General features: G+C 41.0%; 1 protein-coding gene and 1 long non-coding RNA gene across 3 annotated transcripts in view; one reads left to right on the top strand and one right to left on the bottom strand.

Moving 5' to 3' along the window:
- The window catches only part of HBS1L (HBS1 like translational GTPase), a 41,998-nt gene extending 36,755 nt beyond the window's left edge, over nucleotides 1-5,243 (bottom strand). The window contains exons 1-4 of one of the 2 annotated variants that reach the window (XM_081855321.1): nucleotides 5,027-5,217; nucleotides 3,093-3,158; nucleotides 2,356-2,487; nucleotides 496-687 (exon numbers count right to left, since the gene is read on the bottom strand). In XM_081855321.1, the coding sequence (XP_081711447.1) occupies nucleotides 496-687; nucleotides 2,356-2,487; nucleotides 3,093-3,158; nucleotides 5,027-5,069 (433 nt within the window). In that variant the 5' untranslated portion in view covers nucleotides 5,070-5,217. Of the gene's footprint in view, nucleotides 1-495; nucleotides 688-2,355; nucleotides 2,488-3,092; nucleotides 3,159-5,026 lie in introns of both variants that reach the window. The other variant, XM_081855322.1, reaches the window with a different exon arrangement.
- A 244-nt stretch (nucleotides 5,244-5,487) lies between these two features.
- The window catches only part of LOC309338301, a 31,651-nt gene continuing 22,857 nt past the window's right edge, over nucleotides 5,488-14,281 (top strand). Inside the window, exon 1 of the long non-coding RNA XR_014154853.1 lies at nucleotides 5,488-5,717. This is a non-coding gene — a long non-coding RNA (uncharacterized lncRNA). The remainder of the gene's footprint in view (nucleotides 5,718-14,281) is intronic.

The raw sequence follows: 14,281 nt of genomic DNA on the forward strand, positions 1-14,281 counted from the left end.
CCAATTTGTGGCAAAGCAGGAAAGCCAACAGCAAAACAGAAAAAACACAGAAAGGCATTTAATTAACAAACATTATCAAAACTGTATTAGATGTGTAAATCACAGCCTCGTGAATTCAGTTTACTAAGTATGCTAAATAGACAACTCTGCAGTTGAAATTTAGCACTACTAAGCTAGAATATGCCACGTTTTTCAATATTATCTCTCTAATTACACAATCTGCATCAAATTTATAAATTAACCATTACATGATATAATTTTAGTTCAAATTATTTAGTGCAACATTTAGTGCTAATGATATTTACAGATCCTTGGAAGACTACAGATTAACAATACGTTAAGCATTCATCACAGGATGCCTCTATATATGTAGCTTAGTCATTTAAGTTATTAACAAACAGAAATAGTAAAAAGAAGCAAAAAACTTCCTATACAGCTGCCCCTTATGCAAAAGAGCCACATAGTAAATCACACAAAAATTAAACGTAAACATACCTTTTGTTGCCTTCCCTGCAATTACAGCATCCTCATTCTTGATCTTATTTTGCTTATTGTCTTGGGCAAGTACACAATCCAAAGCTTGTTGTACATCAAATTTACTGCTCAATACTGCTTCCACCATCACTTTCTCAGGCACAGACTTTCCAAGCACTTCTCTCATGCGATCAAGGCACAAATCAAGCTTAGCTAAAAAAAAAGGACAAGGGACTCTCATATAATGGCTTTAAATAAATATGCATAGTTGCACCAAATTTTGAAGCAGTGTGCTCTAAGTTTTCTTAACCAAATCACAACCATCTTTATCCAGGAACAAATATCCATTCTCCACCCTTTTAGAGGAGTGGTCCCCAACCTTTTTGGTATGGTGACCCACAAGTCCAAATTTATTGTCACATCAATTTTGGACCTTATGACTTCGGCAGTTGTCAGTTTCATACATTTAAACTGTGTCTGCCGTTGTCAGTTTCATACATTTAAACTGTGTCTGCCTATTTTTTAACAGTTATTTAAGAGATCTAAGCAAAAAGTAACTTAATGCCCCTATTTATGTGGAATTTGATGAAATGTTTATAGTACTTACAAAGTTATTCACAGATTTGTTTATGAGAACACCAAACATCTGACTGTAGGCTATTTCTTAATAAGTTATTAAAAAATTCTTTAAAAAGTATTGCTACAGAGTGTCAGATACAATGAAGTATGACTATTTTAAATTAACTTTATCATGAATAACATTACTTCTGAAGATATCAGTGGGAGGGCTGAGTTTGCATTTTACCAAAGAGCATAATGTTGGGTTTGATGGTTGCCAAACATAGCCTCAGATCATTATTGATAAATAATTACTATATTTCATCCTCACAGCAGTCACTGCTGAAAAATCTCACAACTATAATTATTCTGGGTTTGAACAGGCTTTGTAACCCATTTGCAGGTCCAACACACAAGTTGGGAAGCACTGACATAGGACATTCTATTTTCCTAAGCAGAATAATGAAGTTGTCAGCTTTTAGGACTTCATAACAGGCTGAATATTTATCAGCATAGGTATCATCAAGAAGACAAACAGCATTTACTCCCAAGGGGAAAATGCATATATTCAGCATTAAATAATTCAACATAATTTGATACATCACTTAACAGTACATTTTAAGCATTTACAGATACTGTAATTAACTTCTAAGGTAAATCACATCTTCTCAGGCCTCAGGATTTAGCAGATGGTTAACCACAACTGCAAGCACTGGAAGTGGAGTGCTAATAAAAATCTGCTAATTACAAGCCTTTAGCTCTAAGAACTGTGAATCGCTTATTTTAATTCAATACCCTTCTAAAAGCCTGTCCACCTACTCCAATCTACATTACAGAAGTACAGTGAAGAGTAAGCAGATCTGAAGAGGAACATCCAAAAAAAACTGAAAGAAATGTAAGGTTATCCAAGAAAACTCTGAAAAGGGCATTAGTAGCTTGAGTGTCAATAGCTGAGCAACTGAGGAACTGTATTCATGGTGTTGACTACAGAAGGAGCTTGCAACACCAAATCCCCCAGTATGCTTCCCAGCCCAAGTGAGGCTGATCTAACAGTAGCCCTCAGGCCCTCATAACAGCCATCTCTGTACATCCATCTATTTACTGCGGGTGGAGGGAGAACAGATGATGAGAGGGTAAGTGAAGGTAAAGGGAGTGATTTGAAGTCTCCATCAGTCCATCTCTCCACCCAATAGCCTCCACTCATTAAATCTAATAACTATTATGCAAACTTCAGAATATGACATTACTGTCACATGCACATGTTCTGGTGGCAACACAATCACTTCAGTTTATTAAGTCAATGTAATATATATTTACAATTACCTTTTTCAGCACCTGTTAGCTGGTGACTTGGAATACAATCATTGCTATGTTCTGCTTCATAATCATATTTTTCTTCTAATGTCTCGGCATATGCAGTAGGATTATCGCGTCTTGAGTAAATGAATTGAGCAGCTATAACATAAACAAAGAGTTCAACAGTTTTGTTCAATTCCCAAATCCTAAGACTTTTTGTGCCATTTAATAAATCAGGCTATTTTTTAACACTTACAGCAAAGCAAATATTTGTTATTCTAACAATTCATAATATGCTTTTCTGTAAATGCTTCAGATTTCTATGGTATATCCTACTCTTGCCAATTCAGTTTCCTATTATGATCAACACAAGTTGTGAGCAACTAGTTTGGCTTTAGAGGACTTCCATCTTTCACGGCAATTTGTTTTTAGCGTAGCTATATGGCCACAGCAATATAAAATTAGTTCAGTTAATCATAGAATTGTAGAGTTGTAAGGGACCGTATCATCTAGTACACCCTCCTGCAATGCAGGAGTATGCAGTTGTCCCATAGGGAATCAAAGTGTTGTTCAAGTAGAAGTACTGTACTGTACTGGAGATGAATTCTAAGCTTGCCTCTAAAAATGATCTTGCACAAGTGACTTTAGCAACTTATGCCTCCACTCTCCCTTTCTTTCTTTCATTTCCTTGCCAAACTATACGCAATACATTCCCTCTAGATCAGATGGCACACCATACATAAATGGCCAAATATTAAACTAACCTGTTGAAGGTGAAATGCAAAAATCATCCTCTACAGACTGTCCATAAAGATCATCTTCTTCAAAGTCTAAGAAGCAAGAAAGACAATTTCCTACAACTTAATTTAAAAAGTTTTCTTATACACATTCTTATAACAAACATTAAGCTACATTATAGCTCAGGTGCATCACCTTCCAGGTCATTCTACCCGGCCCTCAGAACTTTCTGCAGACCATGTTCTCTCCTGAAGCCATATCCTCATTGGTCATGCTCTGTGTCCTTCTTGTGCACTTTTGCCTGGCTAGAGTGTGTCCTTGAACAGTGATAATGATAGAGGTGTGCAGAAATGTCAGACTTTTGAGATTAGGAGTGTTTTATTTCCTAATAAAGTAATTAAATTATGATTTTAGGCCTCAAAGATGAAATACAGGGAAATCAAATTCCTAAATTTTTAAAGTCAAAGCTTTAAAAATATTCTTCTCTAGAATAATTGAAAAGGAAACATGTGAAAGATATGTAACATGAAGGAATATAACAACAAAAGGGCAGTAATTAATCCAGACTAATGTTAAAAATAGAGTGTGCAGGTAGGATATAGAATATTATTATACTATAGGGGAATCATGTTGGATTTGCCCATCTGATCTTAAATTATTAAAGATAGATATTTCTAAATAAAATTTAATCATTTACAGCACAACCCTAACCATATCTATTCAAGAAGGGTAGTAGTCAAAAGGTTCTGCAATACATAGATTACAAATAAAAACCCTTATAATTCAGTTATATATATCCTGAAATGCCTATTCTGACCTCATATGAAAAGATAGTATGTCACAGATGTATGGCACATAGGATGTGCCAGATTTTATCTTGTTATTATTGCAGTTTTTATACAGTGTTTTTTTCATTATAGGTGTGCAGCTCTACAGTACTTAACACTAATACGTATATTCTCACCTTTGTTTTAAGTACAGTACTTATAAGCTCTACATGAATTATGTAATCACATAAAATTGATTGAGCGTTATAAAAGGTTTTTGGGGAACATTTAAACAGAAGTTTTTTGAGGAGCCTAAACTTGGACCAGTGCAATACATGGATGCATCTGCAGCAGCAGTTGTAAAATCAGATTGTTTATATACATTGTGATTATGTGTTTTCTACACTGAAACTGACAGGATTTTCCAACAGCGACCAATCAACCGCCCCTGCCAGCAGGCAGCTTGTGCATCATGTGTGTTCCTTATACTGAGGAAGTGGAACCTTGGCCTTCCAGATGTTATAAGGCAGCAGCTCCTACCATCTGTTACCAAAGCCTATGCTGCCTGGGGATGCTGGGAGCTGGTGCCCAGCAGCAACTGGAGGGGCTGCAGGTTCCCTATCCTTGGCTTGCAGTACTCCAGAGGTCCACCATATCGAACCACGAAGGGTCCTTACTTCTTGCCAGTTCTTCAACCCCTTTCACCCTCATCACCCATCCCCACTACCACACACACTGCAGCAGCGTCCCTTTCAAAACGGCTGCGCCTCTGTCCACAGTGAGGGCCAGAGGTTTCAGGCCCCCACCAGGTAGGCCAACAGGTGTGGTGAGCCGTGGGGCAAAACAGGAGGAAAGGACCAGAGCTCCTCTCCAACGAAACCCGACTCGCCTCGCAGCAAGCGGCCTCCCCACGCTTAGCCATGCCTTCTCTTTCGTGCCCCCCTCCCGCCGTGCCTCTCGGCTCCCTCCGCCGCCGCGACCCCCCTCAGCGCCTCGCTCGAGACCCCCAGTCGCCGGGCAGGTCGTGGGCGTGCTAGTGACGTCACCGCCACTCTCTCCGAGAGAGACTCTCCCCTCCCTCCGCCCCCCCCCCATGCCGAGCCGCGCTAGTCTGTCGTGCGAGGGGCGGGGAGGGCCTTCCCGCGAAGCTGGAGGCGGAGGAGCAGCTCCCCCTTAACACAACAACTCTCTACCTTCGTCGTAGTTATAGCCACGCACGTTCCTGTGCCGGGCCATGGCGAGCGCGCCGATGGCGACCTGAGGTAGTTGAGAGAGGCTAGGCCCCCTTGACACCCCCTCAGACGAGGCGTCTGTAGCGCCCCCGGGTCACCATGTTGTTGGTTTGGGCCTACCAGTGCTGCCGCTGCCCCCGCCCTCCTCGTAGGCAGCTTTTCGCGCATGCGCTACGCTGTATATTTTTTCTCTCTCTCTCTCCTCCCCTCCCTCACCCAGACCCGGTACGCGCACGCGTGTGTCAGGCTGGAGTGAAGCGGCAGGTGGGAGGGGCGCGTGACGTACTGTCCCCGTCCGGCCTTGGCGTGTTGTTGTTTGTTCGCGCTTTAGCTGGGCTACGTCAGCTAAACTGTCCGATCGCTGAAGCGTCAAGCGGCCAATCAGAACCAGGCCCGCGATGACCAGGCCCGCCCTCTACTTAAAGCCGCTCTCGGACGTCAGTGCCGCGTGCGTTGCGAGTTGAGTGGCGGGCTGTTAGCTAGCTAGCGATGGTCTTTCGACGCTACCCTCTGAATTAGGCGGGCTCACACGAGGGAAAGCACCTCCTGCATCAGTATTAGTTCCTAATGCTCATTCCTGCTCTCCACGTCAAGAATTAGGAGTTCCCACGGCCAGACGTGTGTCCTTCAGAGTTAATGTGGCCCTCGCAAGGTTTTTATTTTGTTTCTTTTTGCATTTTATATGTGGCTACGTAGGTGGCAGACGATCCAGTCAAGTTGCCCTTGACTATCCAAATAAGAGGTGTTTTATTACAGTTTATGACATTTCGAAAATCATTGCCTTTCTCTAACCAGCTGAGGACAACGGAAATGGTTTACCGTCCGGATGAGGTGGGTTAGGCTGAAAAAGAATGACTGTCTCAAGGCCACCCAGCGAGCTTGGTGACTGAGGTAGCAGAGCACACTTCCCTGGGAGTCTTACTGGACTCCGTGGTGCTTACTTCTCAGTAGACATGTACTGTGGTACCTTGGGTTACATACACTTCAGGTTACAGACTCCGCTAACCCAGAAATACAGTGGTACCTCTGGTTAAATAGGCTTCAGGTTACATACGCTTGAGGTTACAGACTCCGCTAACCCAGAAATAGTGCTTCAGGTTAAGAACTTTGCTTCAGGATGAGAACAGAAATTGTGCTCCCGCGGCACGGCAGCAGCAGGAGGCCCCATTAGCTAAAGTGGTCTTCAGGTTAAGCACAGTTTCAGGTTAAGAACGGACCTCCAGAACGAATTAAGTTCTTAACCCGAGGTACCACTGTAGTACCTTGGGTTAAGAACTTTGCTTCAGGATGAGAACAGAAATCGTGCGGCAGCAGCTGGAGGCCCCATTAGCTAAAGTGGTGTTTCAGGTTAAGAACAGACCTCCGGAACGAATTAAGTATTTAACCAGAGGCACCACTGTACAGTATATGGTCAAGTCATGGAGGGAGATTTGAAAGCAAGTGCCCTCATTCTAGCCTTAACGCTTAAGTTTTAGCTACACTGGTTCTCCCAGTAACAAAGTCCAAAGTGGTTACTATAATTTTTTCAGTTTTATAAATGACAGTTGTACTGGTGGTAAAGAATAGTACTTTGCTCACAGAGCCCTCATTTCAAATCCCTTTTTAAAAAATTACCCTATGTTATGGAACGAGGCAAGCTCTGGGGAAGGGAATCCACCAAATGGGTGCAACCCACCTTACCTCACATGGGGGAAGAGGGTTGGAACAAGTCTCCAAAGAGAAGGGAGAAAGATCCTAAGGAACATAAAACTTGAACAGTAAACACCAGCTTCATTCAATGAATGTGATAACCAGGGGGAAAGAACTAAATCATCAGTTTGTTAGCACGCTTAAATTTCAAAAGTCTTAAACATAAAGAATCTATTATTACTCATTGCTAGAACAACTGTCCTATCTTTGAATAACTAATCTATGACAGATGTATTCTCCATTTTATAAATCTACTTGAAAACCTATCTGATAAAAGATCATCCCTGCAGTATAATGATTTTGTTTATATCAATGTGCTTGTCACTCTGCCCTTGAAAAAAATTATAGTAATACCACAAAGTTGGGTGGATATTGAAAATATGCAAGGTCTTGATAATGAGACACACTGCCCACAACTTTTAAGAAAAACATGCTAAGAAAAAACCCTTCAGGCAATTTTCTTGTAGTGTTAAACACAATATGCCTAAATATTTCAGTGTGTGTGTTTGTGACCAAAAGAGAAGCGGGTGGGTGTCACATGGTGCTTGTTTCCATATGGGAAAAATGCCACATGTAAAGTAAACCTTTCTGAAAGTCTTCATAACTCTCACAGTTACAGAGATGAGGATAAATACTTCACCCCTGCAAGCTAGTCTATTTTGTCTTCAATTCTATTTAGTTATCATTATCACATCTTTACATGGTGAACAGTTCCTGTGCAATGATGGACAGATATTCTCTTTGTTCATCTGCCCACTGTACTTTCCTAATGAGGGCTCTTGCTGTCCCATTGGGCTACATACATGCAATACAGTGGTGCCCCGCAAGACGAACGCCTCGCAAGACGAAAAACCCGCTAGACGAAACGGTTTTCCGTTTTGGAGGTGCTTCGCAAGACGAATTTCCCTATGGGCTTGCTTCGCAAGACGAAAATGTCTTGCGAGTTTTTCCGACTTTCCCCCCCTTCCCCCCCCTTTTTCTAAGCCGCTAATAGCGCTAATCCGCTAAGCTGCTAATGGGCTTGCTTCGCAAGACGAAAAAACCGCTAGACGAAGAGACTCATGGAATGGATTATTTTCGTCTTGCGAGGCACCACTGTACTTTTAAAGTACGTGGCTTCCCAGATAGAAACCTGGATACTAATTTACCCTCTTCCCTGAGCTACAAGTCTCTGCAACCATAACAAACTTCAGTTACTGGGATTCTTTGTGGGAAGCCATGTCCTAAGTCAGGAGGCTTTGTTTTGAGGAACAGCTTGTGGAGGGTCTTTTGTGTCTGATGTTACACTTCCTGCCACATACACAAGCTCCTGCATGTGGTGCTTGTTCTAGTGGGATCTCTATTGACATTACTGTGTTCTGAACTGTGGTTTTGAATGGGTTTGCGAGGGTCCTAGCACTGAGGATGTGATGCCACCGAATATAACCACTCCCACATTCCTCCAATGCCAGATGTCACACTTGCCCATTTGTAGCCAGTGGAAGGCCTTGCATGGTTTTACTGTGCCACCTGCATTTCTTGAACCACTTACAAGTGCAGGCTTTCTAGGTGCACCAGTCCAAGTTAGTCTGGCAAACTTATGTGAATAGATTGCCAACAGGAGGCCAATAAACGGCTGTTTAATCATGCTGCAAATACGTCTATCTAATTGTGCTCACAGGTACACAACTATCGAAATATACAAAAAAATAAAAAAATTGTCCAGTAGCACCTTAGAGACCAACTAAATTTGTTCTTGGTATAAGCTTTCGTGTGCATGCACACTTCTTCAGATACACTGAAACAGAAGTCACCAGACCCTTCTATATAGTGGGAGGGTGGGGTGGGGGTTTTCTCAGGAGGGTAGTAGGAGATGGGTGATTGACTCAATGGGTACACAACTATGTTATAAAAGGCTTGTTGAACTTTGATGTACGCATAAGGCCATCAGTCACTTCCTTCAGTGGTGCTGCACTGTTTCACAGAGATGGATGAGGGCCTCCAACCCACCTGTGGACATTCTGGTTTAAATCAACCTTTTCCTACATCAGAGGTGGGGAACCTTTTTCGCTGCATGGGCCAAATCCTTATCAAAATTAGCCTCATAGGCCAAATTTGACACGTGGGTGGTTCTGTCCACCTGTTAATCACCTGACATCACAATGGCATCAGACTGAAGGTGCTTTGAAGTCCTGAAGTTGGGACTTCAAAGCACCTCGCAAGACAGAGTTAAAACAAAAGTCCCCCCCTCCATTTTAGCAGAGGATTCTATGCAAATCTCTTCCTGAACCAGTCTACACAGTCATGTACCACTGCTTGCTCCATAATTAAGCAAACAAATTTGGAAATCTGAATGGCCTTAAACTGTCAGCTCAATTTCAATGTTCTATAACCGAGGATAGGATCAGACTACAGTACTAATATGATTAAGATAATAAAGCATGCTAAAATGTACTTTAAAAGCTAATCAGTGATAAACAGCAATGAACATTAATTGTCACATCACTCAAAAGCAACATGTTTTAATTTAAAAGCCACGAAGATTCGAATTATGTTTTCTGAGGAGTTTGCAAAATAAAATGGCTTCACCCCAAATAATATTAAAGCATTATTTTGCATTGAAAATGCTTTTTAACCAGTTTTTTATAACTTCAGCAAAATCTTCAGATATTACAGATATTAAATTAACCTGTATTCTATAATAGTTGTTTGGCTAAGTATCTGTAATCTCTTTTCATTCTTTTTGCTATACAAGTCAAAGTTTGAAGTATTGTATCTAATCAGTCACACATAACACACCATGTCTTAAGCAGGCAATGGAAAGTAAAGAGACCATAGAACAGCCTTTGTTTAAATATTTAATTGATGCACCTTGACCATAATGTAAATAAGGAAATATTAAGTTGTCAATTATAGATAATTGTCATAAGATAACAATTACTATTGGGAGCAATTCCAGTGACTTTTTTTCGCCAAGAATGCATGTACTGGGCACAATGCTACTTAATTTGGCAACTGTTGTTAAACTGAGATCTAACAAAGTAACACACATAAATAAATCAATGAGACTAGCCTCATTGATGAGACTGGTGTTTAACAGCAATATAATGCCACTGTGGTCTACAGTGGTACCTCTGGTTAAGAACTTAATTTGTTCCGGAGGTCTGTTCTTAACCTGAAACTGTTCTTAACCTGAGGTACCACTTCAGCTAATGGGGCCTCCCACTGCCCCCATGCCACCACCGCGAGATTTCCATTCTCATCCCGAGGTAAAGTTCCCAACTCTAGGTACTACTTCCAGGTTAGCGAAGTCTGTAACCTGAAGTGTCTGTAATCCAAAGTGTCTGTAACTGGAGGTAACCACTGTAATTGATATATCTTTGACTTTTATCTTGTCTCCAGTGCTATTCAAAGTTAGAAAATTATTACTACAGATAGGCAGGCTTTTCCTCCTATAAGTGTTTTTGAAGTGAAAAGGAGATAATCACTACAAACTACTAAGTAAAAGAAAAGGAAAGTTGAAATATCGGTTGATTGATTGACTTCTGAATATACATGCCTAGCTACGATTGAGTACAAGTCCTAGAGAGTTCAGTGAAACTTAACTCCCAGGTTAAGAATACATTTGATTATATTTCTCTACTTGATTATGTTTCTAGACCTTAGTATCAGATTCCTTGGTCTTTACTGCTGCTTCCGTTACATAAGTGCCAAATATATTGCAAGATCAGTAGTTTGTTAAGGGTGCTGGGAATTGTAACTCCATGTCTGAGTAATAAAGTGGTAGATTGGGACTGTATCACTCCAGATGGTTGATGAGGGTGCCTTTTAACAAATCATTTCAAGTAAAAGAACTAAGCACACAAAGAAACAGATTTTTGAATGCTGCCCTATGTGAAAATAAATCTCCCTTCCAATAGGGGATCGCAATAACATCCCAGTAACATCTACAGTGGTACCTCAGGTTAAGGACTTAATTCGTTCCAGAGGTCCGTTCTTAACCTGAAACTGTTCTTAACCTGAAGCACCACTTTAGCTAATGGGGCCTCCTGCTGCTGCTGCGCCACCGGAGCACGATTTCTGTTCTCATCCTGAAGCAAAGTTCTTAACCCGAGGTAATATTTCTGGGTTAGCGGAGTCTGTAACCTGAATCGTATGTAACCTGAAGCGTAATCCAAGGTACCACTCTATTCCACTTTCTTAAGTCTGCAGAATTCCTGAGTACAGTAGGGAAACCCACATATAACATGAACTTCTACTGTACACAATAAACTATTGAACAAAACTGATAACATTTCTTAGAGGAGGCAATGAATATGTCCACCTCTAATGAGAGCAAAGTCTTTTCTCTCAGTGAACTTTTAAAAACTGTTTTAAATCCCAAAGCATACTAACTGCATGTTCCCCTTGAACTCAATAGGACTTACTTCTGCATGGGCATGTTTAGAATTGGGCTGTTAGCCAGTTAACTTCTGTGCTCCTCTGATCTGAACTTTTTTGCTCATGCAGTATTAAGCAGATTAACAAAAGGTGACAAGGTTAAGCACTTGTAAAAACTATTTACACATGATCTCTTTAGATCAGCAGCACTGGGAGAAAACTTACACTGGGATAGTGAATGGATGGAAGTGTTACTTCAGAGTAACACATTTTCTGCACATGAGAATGCTTAAATTGACAGTCTGTTCAAGGGATATGCATATGTGATTATTTATAGTCTCTTGCGGAATGCGCCTCTCGCACACTTCATTCTGTGAACAAATAGTTTTCCTGGGTTAGAAAAGTGTGTGTTTGTAAGCATTGTCACATGGCAAGTTGTACCTGCTGAGAGGAATAAGGAACAACAGCTTGTTCCCTCCTAGGAATGAAGAGCTATAGTTATGGGCTGGCTATGTTGTTTTTCGCTTCACAACAAACCCTTGATTCTTTCATGACAGGAGATTTAAATATTTTATAGCATACTGTGCAAAACAGTCAATAGCTCATGCTTCAGTACATTGCTGAATGAATTAATCTGAACATCAATAGGTGAGATGCCAAGGACTTGTGTTTTGCCAAGGAGGCAAAATGTGGATTTTGTTTCCAGATCATGGGATGGAATGAACACACACTTAATCTGAATGAAAAACAATATTCTGTTGATATGCTCTCTGATATTGGGAATCAATACATGAGGTTTCCTATTTAAAACAGAGTTCTTATAAATCACCAGATCTGCTCTGAAAATTCTTGTTGCCAATATTGGATGAGCTTCTCTATTCTGATACATTTCTTCCTCCTCGCCTTAATTTAGTTTGTAGACTCCTTGAGGTAGGGAACATCTTTTGATGACATTACTGGCACACTAATGGCACCATTTATTTATTTATTTATATTGTCTGCTGCTTTCCTCCTCTTACTCCTGCCGTGAAGAACAGATACAGTACAAGCTATATAACAGTTCTGCTGTTAAGATTATAAATATTTTGCATTTCAAATAGATCCCTTAAGTGGTATGAAAATTCATGATACTTAATAATAAATAATAGAGGTCAGGAGGAATTGCCTGCCTCTTTTGTTATCCTTTATTTCCATATCTTCAAAATGCAAGGAAGAAGGGCATTGGAACTGGAAATTATGTTTTATAGACCTTTATAGGAACAGTATGGCAAAATTATGTGGCATCTCTTCTTTCATGTTTTGTTTTGGATTTTTTTTTTAATAAAAAAAGGCCCAACAATTAGCTTTCTCCAAAGCCATTACCGATATAAGCTGCCTGAAGGTCTGAGATGTTTTCACAGTAACATTGAATGTACCTCTCAACAAGAAGCAATTTTTATAAAGCCACAGCCGCCTTTTGTGGTTGGAATCTTAGTTGGGGAAGGGGGGACTTTAGAAATGCACCAGGTGTTATCTTACAACTTAACACAAAATGTAGGAGATACAGCAACTCCATGTGCCAAAAGAATATTTATACTGTGTATATATATAGCAAGACACAGCTCTCTCTATTTTCCGCCTATTAAACCCTCAAGATTCTGGAACTCATTCCTGCAGGTGGGCTGGATGAGGTTGAACTGAAACTTAACCCATGGTGGAAGTCCTGTGGGTTGGGAAATTGGCCAGTCTAGATGTAGGTGTACAACCAGTTCTGGGCAGGTTTGCAGTCCCCACGGAAAGGCAGACTTGCAGCCTTGTGGTTCTAGATTAGTCACTATCTATGGAGGTTCAGGTGATAGTGGTAACCAGGGAAGTCTTTTTAGGAGTGTAGGAATTGCATACTTAGAGCACTTGAACCTTAGCCTTAGTTACTCATGCACCACTTCTATGCAGGCTTAACTAGTACAATTGCCCTCGTGGAGTTGCCTTTGAAGACAATTCAGAAGCTTCAATTGGTGCAAAACCAGCACCTGGTTGTTGTCAGATGCAAGAAAATTTGAGCACGCAACAACAGTCATGCACCAGTTGCTGTTTCTGGGCCCATTTCAAAGTGCCTGTGTTAACCTTTAAAGCACTAAGCAGTTTGGGACCAGATTAATATAAGGACCTCCTTCACCCGTACTATCTTATCCATTTGCTGAGATCTTCAGAGGCCCTGCTCGTTTGCCTGCTGCAAGATTGATTAGGTTAGACTGAGGTTAGACTGAGCAAGAGATAAAGGGATGTATCCAAAGAATACATTGTGTGACTGCAACTACTTTCACACACATAAGGTAACTTCCACACTCTTCTCCCCCATGCACCCCGCAAATCTGCTCTGGGGGCCTCTGGTTTTTGGGAAACAGGTGCAGGGAGAAGATAGGGGGAAGTTCCACTGAATGAGCAGAGGTGGTACCGCTCTTGGAATGACTTTGTTGGATACAACATAGAACCTTCTCCATGTCAGCCCCACAGAATGAACTTTACTGAAAGCTGTTATGGAAATCTACCTACACATATGCATGAGATACTTTTGGACATAGTTTAAAAATATGTCAGAAACACCCATCCTGACAGAAAAGGTCAAGAAGTTAGCTATTTGAAGGACGCTTACTTTCCCCCCAACCCTGAACAGTAGTCTTAGGATGCAAACCCAAGATTTGAATTAAAAGAAAAATGTGTTCTACAGTATCTTCTGATAATGAAGAAAGTATCTTCTGAGAGAAGGGCTGCAACAGACCCTCAGCCCAAGGCATTTTTGCTTTGTTTTTATTGCTATCATGCCTTTTGCATAAACTCCCCAGCACCATCTCACTATTCCTGCCAACACTTTTCTTATGAGTCAGCTGAAAACCAAAAGTCTGTTGTTTTTTAAAAAACGAAAACACATTTCTAGGCCACCTTTATTGTACAAATGCAGGTGATGGATGTGAAAGCCTATTTTCCAGGCTCAGCTCTTATCTAACAAAGACCTACTGTATATTCTAGAGTGGTCACGGCGGCATTTGTCTGGCCATTGGAGGTGGTAGGGATAGTCCCTCCTAAACGGAAACAATGACTAACAGCTGCACTAGTGGGGCAGATCCCAAAGGCACTCCAATCATAACCAGAAGACTACTGGTGCATAACTTCCAGGTGTCTAATCAAAAC

This window comes from Podarcis erhardii (genome assembly GCF_964252035.2).
Source record: "Podarcis erhardii genome assembly, chromosome: 3".
Classification (NCBI taxonomy): Eukaryota; Metazoa; Chordata; class Lepidosauria; order Squamata; family Lacertidae; genus Podarcis; species Podarcis erhardii.